The 21671-nt window shown below is 43.4% G+C and overlaps 4 protein-coding genes across 10 annotated transcripts; 2 read left to right on the plus strand and 2 right to left on the minus strand.

Annotated features, from left to right (window-relative positions):
• Positions 1 to 34: 34 nt before the first annotated feature.
• LOC107266038 (ankyrin repeat domain-containing protein 49) lies at positions 35 to 943 on the plus strand. The gene is made up of 2 exons (XM_015736113.2): positions 35 to 232; positions 310 to 943. Exons 1-2 carry the CDS (start codon positions 88 to 90, stop codon positions 804 to 806), a joined length of 642 nt encoding a protein of 213 aa, XP_015591599.1. The 5' UTR covers positions 35 to 87; the 3' UTR covers positions 807 to 943.
• Positions 865 to 16364, minus strand: LOC107266033 (lysosomal-trafficking regulator). Of its 6 annotated transcripts, none has more exons than XM_015736102.2 (29): positions 16231 to 16364; positions 14197 to 14371; positions 13472 to 13557; positions 10482 to 13078; positions 10335 to 10400; positions 9927 to 10081; positions 9603 to 9844; positions 9366 to 9535; positions 8777 to 9295; positions 8598 to 8702; positions 8056 to 8520; positions 7767 to 7988; positions 7496 to 7692; positions 6658 to 7428; positions 6472 to 6582; positions 5938 to 6390; positions 5487 to 5877; positions 4753 to 5422; positions 4126 to 4684; positions 3886 to 4047; positions 3579 to 3823; positions 3432 to 3498; positions 3215 to 3365; positions 2784 to 3142; positions 2354 to 2705; positions 2149 to 2285; positions 1848 to 2086; positions 1487 to 1768; positions 865 to 1415 (listed from the first exon to the last, which is right to left on the minus strand). In XM_015736102.2, exons 2-29 carry the CDS (start codon positions 14269 to 14271, stop codon positions 1214 to 1216), a joined length of 10050 nt encoding a protein of 3349 aa, XP_015591588.1. In that variant the 5' UTR covers positions 14272 to 14371; positions 16231 to 16364; the 3' UTR covers positions 865 to 1213. The 6 variants fall into 6 exon arrangements, with proteins under 6 accessions (XP_015591588.1, XP_015591585.1, XP_024939057.1 ...); XM_015736099.2 differs by having other exon boundaries at positions 5938 to 6399; positions 6466 to 6582; XM_025083289.1 differs by having other exon boundaries at positions 3886 to 4684; positions 5938 to 6399.
• Positions 16365 to 16903: 539 nt separating this feature from the next.
• LOC107266037 (palmitoyltransferase ZDHHC23) lies at positions 16904 to 19026 on the plus strand. Of its 2 annotated transcripts, XM_015736112.2 has the most exons (4): positions 16904 to 17044; positions 17161 to 17731; positions 17815 to 17991; positions 18338 to 19026. In XM_015736112.2, exons 2-4 carry the CDS (start codon positions 17208 to 17210, stop codon positions 18528 to 18530), a joined length of 894 nt encoding a protein of 297 aa, XP_015591598.1. In that variant the 5' UTR covers positions 16904 to 17044; positions 17161 to 17207; the 3' UTR covers positions 18531 to 19026. The 2 variants fall into 2 exon arrangements, with proteins under 2 accessions (XP_015591598.1, XP_024939061.1); XM_025083293.1 differs by lacking the exon at positions 16904 to 17044 and having other exon boundaries at positions 17051 to 17731.
• LOC107266035 (trichohyalin) lies at positions 18967 to 21576 on the minus strand. The gene is made up of 4 exons (XM_015736107.2): positions 21010 to 21576; positions 20036 to 20950; positions 19782 to 19980; positions 18967 to 19713 (listed from the first exon to the last, which is right to left on the minus strand). The coding sequence occupies exons 1-4, from the start codon at positions 21225 to 21227 to the stop codon at positions 19069 to 19071; spliced, it is 1977 nt and encodes a 658-aa protein (XP_015591593.1). The 5' UTR covers positions 21228 to 21576; the 3' UTR covers positions 18967 to 19068.
• Positions 21577 to 21671: the final 95 nt, after the last annotated feature.

A 21671-nucleotide genomic window follows, 5' to 3' on the forward strand; every position in this document is an offset into this window, starting at 1 on the left:
TATCCAGCACGCGCCATCTACATCGGAAGAATAAATAAGAAAGAGAATAATGTATGTTGATTTTGTTTTAAACGAAATTTTGTGAAAATGTCCTCGGACGAAGAGAACGATGAGTTGATGAATCTTGAGGCGATCCGCGACAAGATTCTCAGCACACCTCGTACGGAACGCATGCAAGTTAGTGCCTGGGAGGACGACGACGATGGAATCGAAGCCGAGCGTAATGCGAAAGGTTAGGACTTGCTGAAGTTGATTTGTCCTATCTTCTGGTTTTATGGGAAACTGGAACATTATACTTTTTAACTATAGAACCGGACGAGATGGCAATGTTAAGTGCTGCCGAAGAAGGGAAACTGGATCATGCGAAGAAACTCTTGAACAAAAATCCTGCACTGCTGCATTGTGTTGATAAGGATGGATATACACCGCTTCACAGAGCCTGCTATGGGAATCATGTTGACATGGTGGAATTACTACTTCAAAATGGAGCAAACATAGATGCACAAACCATGGATGGTTGGCAGCCTTTGCACTCCGCTTGCTGCTGGAACAATGTTAATTGTGCTATGATTCTTATTGCCAATGGAGCAGATGTTAATGCCAAAACTAAAGGGAATCAAACACCATTGCATTTAGTGTCTGCCAGCTCACATAATTCTCCTGCGCTTCAACTTCTTCTCCTTCATCCAGATACTGACCCAAATCCTATAAATTCTAGTGGCGATACAGCTGAACAGGTAGCAAAAAGAACTGGTAAATATTACCCTCTCTTTGAAATTGCAGAACCATGTCTAAATGAAATTTAACTTATTCTTTAGAAAATATAATTATCATATTACACATATAATAAAGTTGAAACATAAATATATGTAACAATAAAAAAAGTAATTATTATTATATTGCTATGTAATTGTTATAAGATAATATAATGAAGTATAAAAAATTGCTGTTACAATATCATTACAAATATCACGAGTATTATTTGGTTGACAGAAGAAAAAAATAATACTTGAGTGTTTTGTCTATCTTAGTTCAGATATTGGATTTCAATACTTCATTTAAAAAATGTATAAGTAATGGGTAGTTCCTACTTTTTGCAGTTGATAATTATACAAATTTCCTCGGCATCCTCGCTTTCATATATTATAATGTATCCTATTTACAGGAGTTTAGCTTTGTTCGATTCGGCTTCGAGATTGCTCTCTGCTTTGCGTTAGAGAGACGTTAAATTAACAAATTTCGGTGTTCCGTTGCTTAAACGTTTAGTTCCTTCCCAAATAAGTACAGTAGAGTCTTCGGTAGCCGCATACAAATGATGTTGATCGAGCGCCCAAGCCACAGCTATTATTGCACCACAACCTTTACTGCCATTAACAATTTCTCTCACTAATTTCAAATCCCAGCTGCTCCATAACCTAAACAATTAAATAACATCCCTCATTATAAATAGTACGCTGAATTAAAACACTATATTAGAGTTACAAACCGTATGACTCCATTGTCCAATCCTGTAGCAATGACATTGACGGATATGCCCTCTGGAGCATTGCTGTAACACAACGCTGTTATCCGTCTTCTGGATGAAACAGTACCCACTGGCCTAGCATTTATAGTGTATACTTTCAGTTCAGATCTATTGTCAGGATTGTTCTCCTCGTTTCCATTTGGCATTGCATACGTTATTGCTATATCACCAAGAGTTTCGCTGATGCACAGAAGACTTGTCGAATGTGCCTGATCGCAAACTATGGCTCTGACATATGACAAACTGAGAAGAAAAGGAAAGCAAATTAGAATAACTGAACAGCTTCTACCGTTGTACCGAATAAACTTCCATAAAGTCTTACCTGTTCAAATCCCAAATAACAATGACACCCTCGCTATCACCGGATACGGCAATGCTAAATGCTCTCGATAACGCGATCACAATCACGGAACTTCTATGACCCAAGAGGACGGATGCTGGTGCAGAGGAGAATTCAATTTTTCCAGCAGTCACAACGTTGTAACTATGAACGGTGATTCTACCGGACAAATGCCCAATCCATAATTGCCCGCAGTCCGGAGCAGATCCTAATATCGTAATCTGAAAGAAATTATATTGGTAATCCTATTTGCGAAATTGACTATACTTCAATATCAACTTACTGGATCCAGCCCAGAAGATTTAACTAATGGTCGGGGCGGTTGTTCCTTCTTCGATTTCATTCTGGCGATTCCATCTGTACCTCTCCAGGAAGCAAGAGCAGCCCCCAAAACGGAAGTGCCACTGAGCATGCTTGCACCTAGAGCCAACCAAGTATCACAGTCCATTCTTATGGACGAAGCTGAAAGCTAAATGATTCCTCAGTACCTTTTTCCTTACTGTAGCCCAACAGTAAAGTCGTGTTAATTGGCAATCCAAAAACATCGCCCGTGGTCAGGGGAATGAGAGAAGCCAATGGTGCTCTGTGTTTATTTTTCCAACACAGAACTGGTTCGTTTCCAGGTGCTCCGACGTAAATACCCCATCTAATACCGTCCACACCCTCAATAACCTGCGGTACAGTACTCGACGACATCGTTACACTAAGGTTTTGAATTGGCAATGGATGTGCTGCCCTGAATAATTGAGCTGGCGTTTGACCATATGTTCGCACCATAGTTTCCCATGCTTGTCTTTCCAAAGGATCTGCTATTTGTTCGACGTTGAAGCCATAATACGTCTAGAAGTAATAAACATAGCTTGGTGAATATAGAATACTGCCTGAAGATAACGACGAAGAATTGTAAGTTTTGCTTACCGCTGGATGAAAAACATTTATCGCCTCTACCGCTGGCCTTCCAGTTTGCCTAAATCCGAAAACGAGGTCGATCCAATAAGGCAGAACTTCCCTGACAATCTCTGCCTCAAGAGCAGCCCTGTGTGCAAGAATGAATAGACGTGCGTCACCGCCGCACCACGCCGGCAATTCTACGTCCCCTACTGGATTGCCGTCTTGTCGCACCCCGAAATTGAATCCTTCGGAATTCATTAGGAATTCGGGCAAATAGAAAAATTCCGGTATAAGTTCCTTGACATCAGTCGTAGAGTCGCAGCTCGTCAATCTCCAGGTTGTGGCCAGCGCATGAAACGTTCGATCAGGCATGTCGAAGTTATCATCTGCACAAGATGCGCCATGTATCAGTCGTATGTAACTCATAACTGTGACTTTAAATAATATATTGATCCAACCTTGGTAACACAGGAACATGCTTGTGAATGGCGGAAGTCGCACAAGAAAATGCAATACCGTTCCTGAATTACTGTAATGGGATCCATAATGGAAGGGTTCCTGATTCAGCGCGATTAAATTCAAGCCCTCCGCCAGAGCTTGTTTCAGATACTGGAAAGAAATTATATACAAAATTACTTAAAATTTTATAAGGATCATTAATTAAGGATAACTTACGTTATAATTGTAAATGTAATGCTGTTCGTTCTTCTTATCCTGTACTGCCATGGGACGTTTGAAATTGCTAGAGTAGAATGATTATTCTTGAATTATAATATATCCCCATGTCAGACTAATTGCAAAGTCGATTTTATCGCAGCTTACCGATAAATCTTTGGATTGTCTAAATCCATTTTCTCACTGACGTAATCAGCCAAGACAAATGGAAACACTGGATATTGCATGAGATCGTTGTAAGACCGGCCGGCTAATTTATTTAGACATGTGATGTATTCCCAGTTGGTCAATGTACCACCGCGCCATAACGCGAGCGCTTCGCCAAGATCATCTCCTGGAATTCGTCTTGGCAAATTACAAGCCGACAACTCTGTGGCAAACTCGTCTCTTTCCTAAAAATAATTACGAAATGTAATTGTCGTTTTAGTTCTACTTAACTGTATCCACCACGTACTTTTGAAGAATTGAAAGCTAGCAAATACGTTCTTCCCGTTACTATAAATATTTCAATGGCTCTTTCTTGCAGCTGGTATCTTCTCCTGTGCAATTCTCGGATGTCCTCAAGACGCCAGGCAGTTCCACCAACCATGGCGAGATCCAATCCACCAAGAGCAATCTGAAGCAAAGTGGAATTGAACCATTCTTTATGAGAACAGTGCCCGCACCAATTGCGAATATAGGAAAGTTTACTCACATCCGTATACAAAGGCATGTCAGGCTTGTCAGGAACGAAGTAAAGACAAGTCTCCCCTATGAGCACCTCCCCAGGCAATTCTGCACCAGGCGTAACAACCCTTGCCTGTGACATTTTGCGAATCCTCTCGGTAGTGTGAAGTCTCTCGATTAAGGCTGTTGCATTCGCGTCTTGTCGATCTGTCGTGAATAGATAGGAGAGCGGTGCTTCGACGTTCACTGCGTCCAGCTTGTTTCGATGCTCATTCAAAAAGAATCTCTTGTCTATCTTTAAGTGACATCTCTGCATTCTTATCCTGACCCTAGCGGGACCTTCGGTGGGGTCTAGCTCCCAGCTGCGGGGATAACTTTCCGGAAAGTGCCATGGGGCCCTCTCGTGCGTAAGACGTCTGGCTAGATCTCTCCATCTGGCCATAGCCTGGGCTTCCATCGCTCTCGAGTGTTTTAAGCGTTCCATTAAAACTTTACGCTCACGATTCTGTTCATCCACTACGCTCCTAGTTATGGTCATCGCACTTTCAGTAAGCTGTTTGGCCAGTGCATCGAATTTGTTGCCAATTCTGTTGCAGAAAAAAAACAATAATTGCTTCTCGATACACTTTACAATAATATATTCCAAAATGCGTACCGATATATTGCGGGTAGATTATTCTCAATCCAAATATCACGGTCCCTCATCAGTTCCCTTCGAAGAAGTGCCAATTCTTCACCCCACAATCCAGGAGTCGCCTGATCCATACCTTTGGCCAATCCCCAGACACTTAAAGCCTCCTTTAATTCCGCACATACTCTGGCGTCAGCGCTGGGCAATTCGTCTCGCCTTTGGAGTAACTCCCAGAGGAAAACTGTGAATTTCTGTTCCACGTGAGGGTGGACTGCCAAGAGCGAAGTCAAAATGTCTCGAACTCTCGGTTCTTCCATAAGAGATCTAACCGCGTACACCCTAGTATTATTACTTTGGTGTGGACCCAGAAGCCACACCATGATTCTCGCCGTGTTTTTCCTCAGTGCTGGCCTTGAGGACCACGATCCACCCCATTGACTCTTTCTTTCCAAAGGCGCCGCCAGTCCATGCAACAACGTGGCAAATAGTCGCCTGGTCAATTCCAACTCGTTGGCCGATGGCGACTGATTTGCCGTCGTGATGAACTCCACTGCGCGAATTAGAATAGTCCGAAATCGTTCATTCAGCTCCCCTTTTCCAGGTTCCTTTGTCATAGAATTTGGTGCACCTTGTAAGCTTCCATAACTCGAGGAACGGGAACCATGATCACTCTGTTCGCTGGAGGTTGTTAGCACTAGGGAAATATCATTTAAAAATAATGCGCTTCTAATTGTTTCTAATATTTGGAATGTCACTACCTGATGTCAAGTAAGTTGCAGAGGCCAGATATGAAGCTGTACTGCGTAATCTGAATCCGTGATGTGTAGAAACTCTTGCGGTAAGCGCATCTAATTCTCCATCAAATAAAGCCACTTGAGCATCTCGCACTACCGTGACGCAATTAGTCGTTGCTCCACACTGTGAGCGTTCTCTTAATTCTACATGATTCAAAATCAAATGAAGATCCTTTACTGCTTGCAATTGATGATTTCCTGGAGATTCAAGCAGTTTTGTTGCGATTGCGACGAGTAGTACGTGAATGTCACGAAAGAGGGATGCTAAATTGTTCTTATGAGCAGCACCAATCAAGGCTCGAGCCAAAGACTCTGCCAATCCTTGCTCCAGGAGCATTCTTAGGGCACTTGGATTCTGAGGGAATTACAGACCGCTGATGTTACCGTTCCAATCATAAATGTTTTATCGTTTTACCTTGCTTATCATGTCAGTCACGAAGGAAACCATTGGCCTTGCTACGTTGGGATCTGTCGCCGCTGCTTTCGGGATCATGGCCAGCAATGGTGACATGGCTGCTAGTGTTGAACCGCGTAGAGCTAAATTTTCTAGGGCTACTACCAATGGTTCACTTCCAGAGTACAAAGATATCTGATTAGCCAGATGCAGGAAATACTTTTGTTTTATGAATTTATTGACTTCTTCGTCGCTGGCACGCTGGAGATATGTCTGTACGACTTTTACGAGTGCAGTGCGGACCCTGGCATCTGGATTGTTGGCTAAGACAAGTAGCAATTCGGCTCTCAGAACATGTTTCAGTACCGAACCAACTTGGCTGTCTGGTAACACTCTGAGAGCATCTCTTAGGAGTAAGAGTAATCCCTCGCATACCAATCCTTGACATGCTCGTCTTTCATCCGTCCATGCATTCTGTTTTTCCTAAACCGAAATGGCATCGATTAAACGAATGTAAGACAAATTTAATAAAGATATGGCAAATCGTACTGAGACCTGATGATTCGATCCATCGCTAGCTGCAATGCCTGAATCTTCTCCAGCACTAGTCTCTCTCGATGGACCATTCCGACGTTCTCTTCTTCTCGACGCTCTACCTTTTTGTATCTATATTCCAAGCGATAACAATTATTTACAATTCAAATGCCAGACTTCCTAATCAGCAAGACCTTACTAGCTCACCTGAACATTGGCTATGGCTTTGCTCAATTTTCTCGTGTCCAAAGTTCCAATGGAATCGTCAGAAGAAGTTCCAGTCGTTGCGCAATTAGCTTTTGTGCTGGATTTCTTTTGTTCTAACGGTGGCAAAAGGAAGTAAATATTATGCCTCACGTGAGTGACATAGGTCTCAGAGGCCTGGTGAACCAATACCAGATAATCGGTGATGGCGACTAAATGTGCGAATTCCGGTGGAGCACCCATTAATGCTCGTATCAATTCTACAACGGCACTGCCGGTGGTTGGATCTAATGACGCGCCAAGATCCTCGTACATAAAATGTTCCTTACAGAGAGCTAAAATAGTATCGACGATTCCAACTCTATTCAGTTGGGAAGCATTAAACTCTCTCTGTGAGTGCTGATCTCTCAGTAACAATAATAAGGCCTGCAGAAGTAAGTGCAGCGTGTCAGACTTAGCCCATGTTCTCCACGCTCCTAGAGCACCTTTGATAAGTTCTGGATCCGTAATGACAGCCTCACAATTCTGTGATATCGAATGATTTCCGCTACTGATGTCCTTAATTAAAATGGAACTGTCGCAAGCAGCATCTAGTATGGCTTTGAGAATATGGCGACCAGCGTGACATCGCGGTGACTCTAAGACACGCAAAAGCAAGGATGGTCCACCTTCTGATCGATATTGATTCAAAAGTTCTGAATCAGTGCGTGCCAAGTGTAGCACTATTGACAGTGCCAATGATTGTTCCTCCTCGGTAGAATTCAATTCTACGACCTAAATGAAAAAGTGAATCATCCTTATGGAGAAAAATGTTATTATATCTTGATTAAAGCATTCGTACCCTTGCGAATAAATAGAGGAACACTGGTATTCCGCCAACCAAGCTTGCTGCAGGTACAAGGCCTCTGTACTGCTGATACTCCAATCGCGTTGATAAGATTGGCGGTACAGATAAGGGAGGCTGTTGGGACACTCTGTGCTCTGGCGCAGAGACTACCCTGAATCCAGGTTGGCCGGGAAATAAGTTTCGCACCACGGCTGGAGAAATAAAACGAATTAATTGGAAATTAGACAAGTTGCCTTTTCCGTTGACGAGAATGTTTACTGCGCACCACCAGGATTCGCCACAGCTTGTGGATATAGATGGACGATGTTTGGATTTTGCGCTTCATAGCTGAGCAGTAAATTATCTTGCAGTTCTCCCAAGTGCGAATTGGTAGCATCCATAACAGTATCCCAGTCTATTCTAATATCGGACACCTTGGTCTCGACTGCGTGCCTTAAGTAAGTTCCACCATAAGACTTTCTTCGGTTGGTATCGAACTTACCTCCTTCTGTAAAGATAGTCAGCATACATGGATTATGCAAAGATGAAAATATTCCAATAATAATGATACTAACCGAATTTCAATTCTCGAACGCCATTGAGTGCACCAGATGCAATGAGCGGTGCAAAGTCTGGTTTAGCAGTATTCAAGATGCATTCAGCGAGATTCGTGTGATTCGGGCCAAGGCTAGCTAGATAAAGAGCCCGTTCTTTGGTAAAGACTGGACACCTAAAGAGCATTAAGTTTCCGAGGTACCAAGCGCCAATTCCACACGGGCCGATCTGTCCTAGAAGGATGCAGGTAGTGCCTGGTTTCCTGACCAGAAGGCCGTCGAAAGGTAGCTGGGCATGTGCTTCCCGCCAACCGTCAATCCACAGAACCACATCCACGACGGCACTACGTTTATTCAGTACGGTATCCTTGAAGTTCAGTGCTAAATGGTGCCAGCGTCCCGAAGGAAACATGCCACCTATCGAGGTTTCCGAGATTGTACGATTCGTCTTGTCATCCGGACGTGTCAGGCGTAAAATCAATTTATCTGTATAGAAAATTTGTTCCTTTAATTGACTCATTTGACAACAAATTGAAATAACGTTCCTGCCTGGATAACATTACCTGATCGAAGATCGAGCCAACTTTCCAGTACAAGGGATTCAAAGCCAACAGACATTAAATGAATAATAGACGTCGGCGTCGGCGGGGACGCTGAACCTGCAACAACTGCCATATCGAAGCGGGAATTCAACATGCGTCCATATTTGGTTATTGAATGACTCGAGTCTATAAAGACAAACCTTCGCGACTCCAATTGTCAGAGAGAAGGCCCCAATCGGAAAGACTCTCACTTCCGGAATCGAGCAAAGGAGACTTCGTGGTGACATGTCCTCTACTTCCTATTGAAAGTCCTCTTTCGACTCGGAGCCACATAGAGGCTGAACAGCCATGGAGCCAAACAGGCCAAGCCAGCTCCGGTCCAACTGGTAGACACGTAGCATGTACTGACCACGGACTGCATATTCCGGATGTGAGATGTCGCTTTCTGAAGTTGTTCACTAAATTTTCCACCTTCTCCAAATTCTTGTATTCCTCGTTCTGTATCTTCACCATCGTCTGCACGTCCGATAGTACAGGGAACGATAAAATAAAATTTGGCTGCGGTTTGGCAGTCATCACTAGGCGGTAAAGTGGTTCCAGAAGTGATTGCAGTGGCGGTGCGGAGACTTTGAATAACGACAAATAGGAGACCAATTCCGTTGGTGAGATAGACTGAGTCGCTAGTAGAGTGAAAACTTCGAGAACGGCGTGCTGTAAATCTAAACAGAAATTCTTTAGATGTCAGCAATCCATAAGTCTCGATAATCCACCTTTTAATGATTAAAGCACCTTGATATTGAGGATCTGTGCTGATCAGGGTTTCCTTAAAACCGTTCAGTATTCTTGTTATCGCTCCTGAGCCAGCGAGTGCCGCGCAACTGGATGCACTCTCCCTGCAGGTGACAGCGACCCGTCTCAATCCACCGGTAACGATATTACTACGTTCGCCATCCAAGCCTCTAAGAAGGATAAATATTTGAAAAATTGAATCTACTGGGCGTATCGCGAAATTGCAAAATTACTCACTGTTCGCCAAAATGTATCAGAAGATCAACGGCCAAGGAACACAAGGCAGGATGTGCATTGGCGTGTCCTCTCGGTTCGACCACGGGACCAAACGGATTCACTTTTTTCGGAATGCCACTGTAAGGACTTCTTCCAGGAATTTCAACATCGGCCTCGTATCCGTCATCGGCTGTCACATATTCCCCAGTGCTGCTGTCCTCGCCGCCACAATCCGGAAACGTATCTAAGGCCATAGTTGACAGCTGTAATGCAGAAAATATCTGTTTTGCCGCATGACAGCTCTCCCTTCTGCCTTCTCCCTATATCAAAGTTCACGGTACATACTCTTGGTCGTGATTGCTGTGGTACAGTTTGCTCTGAACTCGGTCGCACCATTGAAACTCGCAGTAGAGCTTCTACAAGTATCGCTAGTCCACGGCCCAATCTTATTCCAGCATCCATTAGAACTTTCCCCAGCTCTGTGACCACCTCGCATCCACCTGCACCACAAACCATTTTTGCTATTTTATAATTTTCCCTAGAGAAATACTTTTCTCGGTACGGTATTCAATCAACGAGAATTTTCTTCGAACTGTTTTTCACGTCAGATCCGACAGCACGCTTCTGCGTCTTCTAATCCGCAGGTGCATGCGGATTAGCAGAATATCGCAATATCTTAAGCTATTCAAATTATGCTGTAACTCAGATTCAGATCAGCTCTGTGGGGTGTGTGCAAAGTGGGGAGACACTTACACAATGATGATGTCAGGCAACACGTTACGAGGGCTTCGATCAGACGGTGGACACATTTACTCGAATCTGAAGAAATCCAAAGAGACATATTCACTACATTATCACTGGAGTTATTATGACCGTAAAGTCTAGTATTTCTTGCTTTACCGTTTATTCGATCCGAGGCGACGCAAATTGCCAGCAACTTAAATAGTTGCACAGACTTCTCAGACACCGAGTGTTTCGACAATTCCAAACGAAACTTCGGACTGCACAAGGAGACTCCTGCTGCGGCTCTCCACGCCGCGCTCGCTTGCTGCAAGCTGCTCTTCAGTAAATCATCCATATGTAGCAACGAGTCATCTTTGGGAAAAGTTGATCTTTCGTTAAGCTCGGACGAAACATCACTATCAGTTTTTGAATCAGTCTTATTCGTTGTAGCTTCAGTTTGAGTATCATTATGTTTATGAAGACTATCACCGTCTCCTACTTTGTTTTTCTGCTTTAAATTTTGTTCCATTGAATCTTCGATTTGCACTTGTTCCTCTTTGCGTTGTCCCAGGACATCGAGCAGAGTTAGCGTCTCCTTCTCAAGCAAGTTAAGGAGAGACGTGAGTGCTGGAGTTTCTACTTTCTGGTCATCCGCAGGATCCTCGCAGCAAGTCTTCCAAATCTCCATAATCACTGTCACCTCTAATAAAGCGTAGACAGTTCTCGTAAATGCTGGTTCTGGCAGCAGGTCCAGAGCGTCGCTGACTCCATTCTTCTCTGTGAATCGCTCGCACATTGGCGCATTCGCTATCAAGCTGGAGATGACAGAGAGACAGGATTGCATGAGAAATTTCGCCACGAAATTTTCACTGTCCGTTAAATAAACATTCTTTGCGTTGATAAACGTCGGATAGAAGACTTTGAAGAGAAATTCTTGTCTCACGGAGAAGCTAGAGTTTGGCGTAACTTTAAATAAATGTGCCATTATCACATAGCACATCTTAGGGTCGTCCGGCGTGAGTAACTCGTTATAAAGTCCTAAAAAATCCCAGGAGTAATTCGGAGATTTGTTGCATGTGTTGCAGATATCAGGACCAGGATATGCACCGAATTCCTTGAATAGAATCCGTTCCAAAAGAGCGACGGCTGGCGCGTAAGTGTACGAGTTCCGTTTCTTGAGAAACATAATGATATTCGACACCAGGATTTTCGGTGGGAAGCAGCAGCACGCACCAGCAGCTGTCATAACTTTGAGCAAACGCACTTGCAGATCAGCAATGAAGGAGTGTGATTCCTTCAGCAGGATTGTTAAAGTCATAAAAAGAGATGAAATACAACAAACTTGTTTAGTTATGGTACCCACGACCGGTTGGGAGTACGCGACTCCCAAAATGTCAAAGTGATGGTGAGTCTCGGCCTTATCCACGCAGGACTTATGCTTCACTTTGCGACACTGGCCCATATGACATAGCTCCTGGCGGACTCGCTTGAGCGCGCTTATCAGAGCGCCTATCATGTCAATGACTTTTCTGGCCCGAGTTACGGACCTCGGCTGATCTATACTCGGCGAATCTACGATGGCCAAGATCGTTCTCTCTACGAGTCTGCCATCCTGACTCTCCGTGAAGAGCTGGAACAGCTCAAGAAAGTCTTTTAGCTTCTCGGTAGTACCACGCTGATGCAATAGACAATAGAGGAATGTGATGATTCCGTAGATGGTGGCAAAAATAAATTCCTGCAGCAATGATCCTTCCTCGGGTGTCAATACCGATACCGGTTTGCTGCAGGCATCTTCCAGCAATCTCAGTGTCATAGGCAGCAATCCGTTGTGAATTACGGCCGTGGTGGGTTCGTCCGCTCTCAGCACTCTTTCCAGCGCAGTGATCATGAGTCTAGCAGCTGCTGCCTTGAGCGTGGCACACTCTGTACCCGTGAGGCTGGCGCCGTCGATTCCAAACTGCAGAGCCCAGAGCGTGTCCAGTGCGAATTTCAGTACTTGCACCGCTGGCGTTTGCTCAGCAGGCGTATCGTAGTCTCGCAATCCTTGTAGCAGCTGCACGATGAGAAGACTAGTCTCAAAGTGGCTGATCTTGTGCTCGAGCACTGCCTTCGTTCGTGCGTCGATGAAGTCCAGTGGCTTCTTCCGGGCTGGCCGAGTAGGAAGTTGATATAGGGACGCGTCCCATTTCTGCTCTTCGTCGCTTCTCACCACCGAGGTGAAGTATTCGAAATCCATTGGATTAAGCCGTATCTTTAGTGTCAATGATCTTGCCTGATCGATACCATCAGTCAGGAGCTCGGATTCGCTACTTGCGTTTTCCGCCGAGTTCTTCGCCTCGGTTTTCTGCTTCTGAAGAAGCGTCTTCGTCCCGACACTGTGCCTCCTGATAAACTTGCGTTGAGAAATGGCGGCGTCGTTGTTGCTTCTATTTTTAGCATTCTTCTTCTTGGTGTGAGCAATTATATCAACGGTATCGACGGTGTCGTCGTTACAGTGGAACTTTATGTATGGATTATGGGGTACAGCCTCAGCGCCTTCTTGAAAGGCGACTGGATAAAGCGCGACGAGAAGTGCGACCAATTCTCGTCCACAGGAAAGTCCACGTACACCCAGGAGATGCAGAACCGCGAGGCATCGCCATCCTCGACCCTGGATAAGATACTTCCGTAGACCTACAAGTTCTCCACCGTCGATTCTTTCAGCACAGAGATTATGAACGTCGGAAAGTAGTTCACAAGCGACGAGAGTTGAGACGCCGCCACCACCGACCGAGCTGCAAAAAAATTCTCCGATGTTTGATTTCTGGAAAATTTCCAACAAACTGGTTGCCGATAACGTTCTGAGGTGTGCGTTCAATTTCTCATAGCTACTTCAGATGTACTTTCTTCGTCACGGCAAGCAAACTCGAGTATCTCAGCGGAAGACTTTTTTTTTTTAAATTTATATAGAGTTGTGCTTCTGTATACACTGACTAACAATCCACTCAAAGCAATCAAATCGTACGTGGAGTGACCATGCATGCAAATGTCAACAAATGTGAGTCACGTACAATCAGACGAAATCTTACGGACCAGATGCGAGGTGCAGCTCGTGAAAATTTGACACCAAAAAAAAGAAGAAAATGAAATAGAATATTTTTGTTATTGAAGTCTTAAGGTTGACTTACCAGAATGAAAGAACCTCCTTTATATCTCGGCCCTCGTTCACTTGCGCAAGTAACTCTGCAAGGAATAGATCTAGCCAGGATGATTTCTGAAAGTAAAATCAAAGGAATCAGCGTTTACGAACGATAACGTTGTATTCTCCAGTGATGTCTAAAATTGTAATGGCGATAACATATAGAAAATGCAACTATTTAAAGTATGCGTATCTACGATCGTGCGTACGTCCATATGCCCACTGGAAAATCTCGTAAGCATTCCGAGAAAACTTGTTGTCTCTATGCGGGACGAGAGACTGTAGACGTATGTGCATTATCAGCATAGTAGTGTCGCGCCTATAGAACAAGTACGGACTCAGTAGACCTTGTTTGCATTGCGTGATTCTCAGGACCGGTAAGCCAATAAAGAAAAGCCCTGCGCGCTGTTCAATATGGTATCGCACGCATAATTGCATAAACACGTGAATCAGCATGGAAAGATCCATGATGTATGCCGCTCCGTTACGAGCATAACGTTCCCTTTTCTATAGTCGCCACAGCCTTTGCATCTGATTGTCGGCACCTTCTCCGGGGATTCTGTGATATTACGCTGCGAATGCTCGAATCTCCGAAATCTGCCTCTTGAAATCCATTAGTCACAAGGCAGAGCGAGTGCAGTCTGGATCCTTTTCTTATCGTCTTACTAAAAGATTCGGAAGAATGAGAAGAACTCATTGTCAGAGAGTACGTACCTCATAACTTTGGGGTTCCGCGTGTATGAAGTGGTCCCACAAGAGCTGCAACTTATTCAAGGGCGCAGAAGACATCGCCGGCTGATGAGAGGTGTCGACCGCGGCGTCAGCTTCTCATGATTCCGAGGACGAATATGAAGACCTCTCGACTCAAGAGAACGTGAAAGAGGATCAGCTGAAAGTGAGACGATCGGTGATCAAGGCGCGCTCAACGTGCTGGACGGATCTGTCGGTTCGATAATGTGTTGTGACCGCCTGCCGTGTGTGTGTTTAGCTTATATAACATGGCCACGTTCCCGATTGACCAGTTTCTATCCTCGGGAAGCCTGAAAGCTTCGAGAGAGAGCACTAACCCCAACTCAACTATATGTGTATATGATATATATATATGAATGCGGCGAACGACTACGCGACTTATCGGCTGGTTACTCCTGCCTTGCACCGCTACCACTCTATACGGATTGAGTTTATCATCGCGAAAACCCTCTGATGCTCTCTCACTTTTCTTCTTTTTCGCGGCACTCGGAAGTTACGGTAACCAAATACTCCAGTCCCAGCTGCCCTTAACCCCCACCCGCTTCTATTACTATTATCCTGTCTCTGTCTTAGCCTCTGACTCTGACTTTTCAATAATCAGCGACTGCGAAGCCTAACAGTGATTCTGGAGAGAAACATGCCGACCAATGAGAATAGTCCACCACTCCATTCGATTTTCATCGATTAAAAATAAGAATTCAATCACCCTTGTTAATCTTATGGTAGGTGCGCGCGGAGGAGATAGAGAATAAGTCATCGATAACCCTGATAATTTCAACGCGGCGATATCCTCCATCTATTGTCACCTATCAGGCACTAGAAGTTCGACGTGATCACTCGGATCCTCTATCATTCCTTCTTATTGGGTCTGTTTTCGTTACCTATACTTTTTGAAAAGTGCAGAAAGTGTAGGTAACCAGAAGAGACCAATTATCTAGACAAATGATTCTTAGCTCGCATTAGCGAGAAGCGCGGAACTAAGGATGATGAGTCGGCCTGAAAGCTCTTGAAGGGCCTGCTGATTACAGCAGTAACTGTACTATGTATATAATATGACTGCTAACACAATATTTAGCATGCTGCGCTATCTCATTTGTAGTAGGACAGATAAACGTTGCTTCTAGTTTTTCAACGTCAGACCACCCGGTACGGCCGAACAAATGCGAACGACGAACTATATGTTCGAATTGTTAGACAAATACTGTTCTAATTATCGGATGTGCTCTTGACGACATTACCCCCCAATTGCAAGTCTTCAAAAGCGTCCCAGCAGCCAGTCTGGCAAACAACAACGATAACCGCATCATACAAGTGCAAACAATTCAACACAGTTTAACAGCATATTGTACATTGTAAATCAATCTTTGACTCTTTGATAACTACTCGTTATTATGCTTCTTCTTATCTAAATAGAGTTCTCCAGTCGTACTTTAAGTAGTCGTCACTGATAGGCTACCGACTCTCCCCGAAAATCCAGCCATTTAATTATCTCTTTATTAGTTTGATGCCACGTGCCAAAAGACACGACTACGTCAATATTCGATAATTTAGAATAAGCAAATGTGAAAAATCTACTCCTGATGAAGCGCCATTCCGGTCCTTCCCGCTGGCAATCTCGAGTGTCGAGTGCCATCCGGAGAAAGGAATGACGATTCGAAGTGCAAGCGGATTGTTCAATACAGTGTAAGCCATTTTATCACATAGCTTTTTCACAGTCTATAGAGTTGCGAACCAATAACGATAAAGCCGAAGCAGAACTATCGGGCTTTGGCTACAATGTTGATAATTAAGAATCTTATGCTTCTCTCCCAGACATGATAATATTCTCATTTATTTGTAGTTCAATTGAAGTTGCAACTTACGTCACGATCCCGCCACACATTCGCAATCGGCTGCCTCTTGGTATACAGGTGCGCCTATCGACCGTTTCACCATCCAACACAACTAAACTGCTTATACTCTATGCTTCTTCCCTTACGCCCCTGACGGAGTTCTAACCTTTGGTTCGCTCTGCCTCTGCTTCCAGCACCATCCAGCACCGACTGTCGCTTGTCTCTGACTTCTGGCTTCTACCTCTTTCTTACTTACTACTCCTCGTGAATCGCCGTTGCGAGATGCACAACAATCTCTTTGGCCGAGATTGTCGTTGGTATAGACATTCCCGGAGTGACGGATGATGTCGACTTTGCGCGACCTACTCTCCGGCTGTGAGCAGCAACAATGACAACAGCTTCCATTCACGGGGAGAAGTCGTATAAGAGACATTTATGGCGAGAATAAAATTCCACCAATAGAAGTAGGTTTTGTCTCTAAAGCCAAGCAGGAAATCAAAGAGACGAACCAAACTTATAACCATCAGAGTACGTTCTGTTCGTTTCTTCGTTTTACTTGCTCATCTTTCCGAGTTTTACACTCCGTTCGAAAGGCTTCTGAAAAGATTGACACGAAGTTTACGGATGTCCTAGTCCACATTAGCCAAATCAGGTGACTTGTGAGTCCTGCTCTAATCAACTTTATTAGAAAAAAAAGAAAGAATCACACGGCACGGCTTTACGATCAACGTCGTTCAGTTTACTCGTGCTGCCACCTTCTGCAATATCCACATGATCCAACTCAAATACTCAGGGCGGTTGAAACAAGGTCTCTAAACCCCAGAGGTTGTTTTATCCCTACTTTCTGCGTCACGTCACGATGAATTCTATGCGAGAGAAACTCAACCCATTGAGAACCGCCAAATGAGATTGCTGGGATTCACAGTGACGTCAGTACCTCTTGCTGCCGATACGTCCCCTACCCAAAACTCGTCAATGAGGTAACCTCTGTGTTTTGATAACTTTGGGTTGAAAAAATAATAGTACTTAGGATTTGGAGAGGTTAGTTATTAACCTCAAGTCAGGACTTTTGATTTACGTTTTTCCTCTCCGATAGTGATCACAGAGTTAACATTCCCTTCTTCTGGAGTATATCCAACGAGTATGCATATCCTGGAGAAATTTCGAATGCCGTGTGCATGGCGAGGAAGTGCCAAACAGATATCCGTAGACGCCGTGATTCCGCTCTTCGCGGTACCAGCTTTAGCGGTAATCGCGGCTCAGACGCTGTTTTGCACTATTATTATTTTCGTAACCACACCAGTACTCGTCCACTACTTACATCACAATTTCCTGCGATTTCTCCTACGAACGAAATTCTTCTTTGTCTGGACAATTGTCAGTGTGATAATGCTTATGCTAGTCTTTGAAATAACTGTGGTTCCATTATTGGAGATTTTACCTGAGGAGAATTTGGTATTTATTATTTGTGTTGTTGGTGGAATTTGGTGTGGATATTTGACTAGACTCAAAGCAGATCGCATGACTCAAAATGCTGGTCAAGGTTTGGAGCTTGGTGAAGGAAGTGGAGAGCTCTGCCTGATCTGCAGAAGAAGGACACCTCCTAGGGCATATCACTGTCGAACGTGTCAGACTTGTATCCTTGGCAGAGAATACCATTGTAAATGGTAATGTTATAACAGATAAATAAATTGCGTACCTGTTATCAAAATTATGTATTTATTTTCAATATGAATAATGAATTTTACAGGTTGGATTGCTGCATTGGATCTAGTAACTTGAGGTGGTACTTAGCCTGTCTCTTATTCTCAGCTATAGCATTCATCTATGGGTCAAATCTGACGATGACTAGTGTTTGCCATCCGTTCATTTTAATTGCAACAGTTCTGTTACCGGACGATTGCAGTGACGTATACTATCAGTTAGAGTATGTACATAGAAGAGTTTTGCACCTACTATTGATGTGTTTTTCAATTATAAAAAATTTCCACCATGAGCGCTGGAAAATGTTTGTCTATGACCCAACTGCTCCACACATCCATCTGGAAAGATACCGAACGTTCCGCGAGAATCGATAGTCCTAACTTGAATAATCGCAAGATAACGACAATTGTTAAGAATGTGTTTTTATATTGTAAATCTGGTATCTCTTGTTTGCCTCCAGGCGTCAGAAAAGTTATTCCTGGCGAATAAACATTTTCTTGATCATTTTTTCGAATCAACCGAAGAATCGAAAAGTATACGTTACAAATAAAATTTCAACGTTATTTCAGCATCGCCCTCTGCTTCGTGTCGGCAATCTACAGCCTCCTCGTTGGTTTAGTCCTCGTGTGCTACCTGATATATCATCTTTGGTTGATATACCTCGGGACGACGTCGAATGAACGACGCAACCTCCCTCCAAGCAGTCATTACGGAGAGAGTGTACTGAAGAGTCTATCACCGATATTCTGTTGTAAAGTTTAAGGACAGAGATCGAATGTAATGGATCTGTATTAGAAAATTGGAAGTACTCTGCATTGAGGAGTATCCATATTTCCTACGCGTAGCGGCATTGATCATTCTCACGAATCAGTAAGACCAAAAAAACGATATTACGCGATACCAAGTATATACATTACTTTTACACTTTATGGTATATGCAATCGCGGCCGATCGATAAACCTTTTTATGTTCACTAGCGTCTGTAACTTTCCTCTGACTCTCTCCTACCTCTTTACCTGCCTCACTTGTTCTCTTCCTTAGGTATATTCAATCTTGAGCTCTCATCAATATTTTGATGATTTGATAGTGAACGTCGGTGCATTGTATCGCAACGAGGAAGTGATCTCTATTAAAAATCTCGTTTACTCTTAGTAAGTTGTCGTGCATACAATATGTATATTTATTGTAACTGTGATAAAATGGCCATTGAACGTTTAAAGTTACTAATAAATTGTATAAATTTATTCGTAGTAACTAAGATCTCGTAAATTATTTCTAATTCCTATAGTACGACCGTAGATCAATCATCTATCATGACACCCCTGTACTTCGGATCAAAATCTGGAACGACTCTTTGAACCAATTCTCTCCATTTATCCTTTGTTCTTTCACTTTCCTGAACTTCCTTTGCGATTTCTGGATACCGTTTCCATTTCTCGAGGTACTTCACTCTCAATCTCCTCCGATGATGATCGTGCGCCAATTGCTCATTCTCCAAAGTTCTCATTTTACTTTCAAACGCGCTTGTGCACCACGACTTTAGATACTTCTGCTGAAGTCTCATCTCATAGAAATCGCCTGCTACTTGATATTTATGCTTCCCGTCTTCTGTGTATTTTGTCCATGCTTTCAACATACGCCACATCAAGTTTCTATGATAAATACTTTCTGCCAGTTCTACTTTCATATCATGCTGACGTTGCGATTCTATTTTCCAGGCCATGAAAGTTTTTCTGAGGGACGTCAGTCCGTAATGGTCATTCGCCTTTTTAATATTATTATACTTAATCTCAATGAGTATGGTGAAGGGCTTCATAACGTAGCGACGCAAGAGATACGTTCTGTAAAATAGATCGGCCATCGCATTCAATTTCGTTATTTTTTCAGCTTCGCGAGCACGTCGCTGTTCGTGCTCCTCTCTCAATCTTTTTGCTTCCTTCTGGGCCTGCAAACAAGCCACGATTTTGAGATCATTCAAATTGTTATATATGTATGTTGATATGCGCAACATACCTCTAGCTGAATTCTTTTTCGCTCCTGCTCCTCCTCCTTCCTGGCAATTGCTTTCTTCTCTTTCTCTTCCTCCAGTTTCCGCTGCCGAGCTTCTTCAGCAATCCTTACTCTTTGACGCCGAGCTTCCGCGCGCGCTTCCATTCTCAGGAGAAATTGCGGCGGACTGGGCAATCTTGGAGCTTCCACCGAGGGTTCGTTCCTAAAGGAAAGGGGAGCATGGATTTTATTGAAAAAATAACAAACGGAATTCATACCTGCAACCTTCTTCTCGCATAAGCTGTATCAAAGTCCTTCTAGTTTTCCGTCCACAGTGTGCCAGAGCTTCCTTGGCTACATTTATTGTCTCCTTCTTCGTTTTCCGTGAGTCACTTTCCATTTGCTTTAATCGCATATCTTCTATTATTCTATTCTGCTCTGCGAGTTTTGCTCTTTGCTCGGCGATGATCTTTTTCTGGGCAGTTAGCCGATTGTGAGCTGGTGGGTCCACTGTGAAGACGCGTTTTTTTACAAGCTTTCGTGTTTCACCCCCCTGTTCACTAGCACAACCCACCGCTCCCACCATCGGTTCCTTGCTTGCCAGTCTTTTAGTTTTCGCCAGTTCCTTTTGCTTCTCCGCAATGGCGTTCACGAACAGTTCTATTTTTCTTTCACTCGTCATGTCGCGCTCATCCTTCTTTTTCTTGGCCAGTTCCTTCCTTCGGTCAACTTGCATTTTCCAGAGCGTAAAATATTGGCGAAGTCTTCGACACGCAACACTTTTTTGAATTTTAGTTTTGATGTCACGTAGACGCTTCTCCTGCCAAGCATTTTGCCTCATTGCTTCAAAGTAATTCCTCAGCGTCTCCATTCTTCGTTCTTTGGATTCGGACACCGGTTTGTCTTTTATAGTAATTTTTATATTACCCGAATAACTATTCTCGTTCTGCGCATCATCCTCTCCAGATTCACCCTTGCATTTTCTGAACTCTTTGCTTTTTTTTTTAGGACATACATCCCGCCAGAAGTTGTCGTTATCCGAATTTGCGAGGGCCTTCCTGGTGCAGCTATAAGTAGTGTGGAATTTCGGACGAGATTTGCATAACTGTTGTTGAAACTTTCTTAATTCTGCCTCGAGGAGCTCTTGCTCCTTTTTCCGAAATAACACTTCCGATTCTTCGTCTAATAATAACCTGCAAGAAACAAAGACTTATAGAATGACGAATTCCCCAACCAAAGAGAATTTTCGTACCTTTTTGCTTCAGCCAGGATGGAACTTCTTGATGGTGACATTGGCAATGGTTCTTTGAATATTTTATGTCTTGCGTCCATAATCAAATTTGGATCTGGACCAGTAAAATCCTCTATTCCATCCATAAGCATGATCCGTTTTTCAGAAATTCGGAAAATTGGCACTCGCAGCATCTGCTCCATAACTTCTCTTGCGTCGTTAAAACGGACGCTCTTCATTTTCCAGACTCTTTTTCCTGCGTATACTGCATGAATTGCGTGAATAGTGTAAGTTTCGAGTGAAATGCGTCGTGCTGTTCATTCGTTAATTGATGGAGCATCGATTAAACGAAACCATAAAACGGATACAGAGTTTGTTTGCGACTCGGTTACTGGTCGTTAGGGAAAATTTTTAGGGTGCCCCAGGAGTTGCAGCGGTTGCAGCTGCTAATATGTATGATTGATGCCATATACGATCTACCTATATAGGCATTATATGCTAATTATTTAAAGGCGTAAGGCATATTTGAAGTTTCTTAAAATAAATTAAATAAACAGTCAGATGTACTTAACATTATGCATTTATATTTCTACTTTTGTTATAAGTCAGTACGTTTTTAAACTTTGTAGACTAAATATGCTTGTTATTTCAAAAATGTTGATTTTCTCAATATTCCTTTTGAA

The sequence above is a fragment of the Cephus cinctus genome, unplaced genomic scaffold, assembly GCF_000341935.2.
Source record: "Cephus cinctus unplaced genomic scaffold, Ccin1 Ccin1_scaffold0280, whole genome shotgun sequence".
Lineage (NCBI taxonomy): Eukaryota > Metazoa > Arthropoda > Insecta > Hymenoptera > Cephidae > Cephus > Cephus cinctus.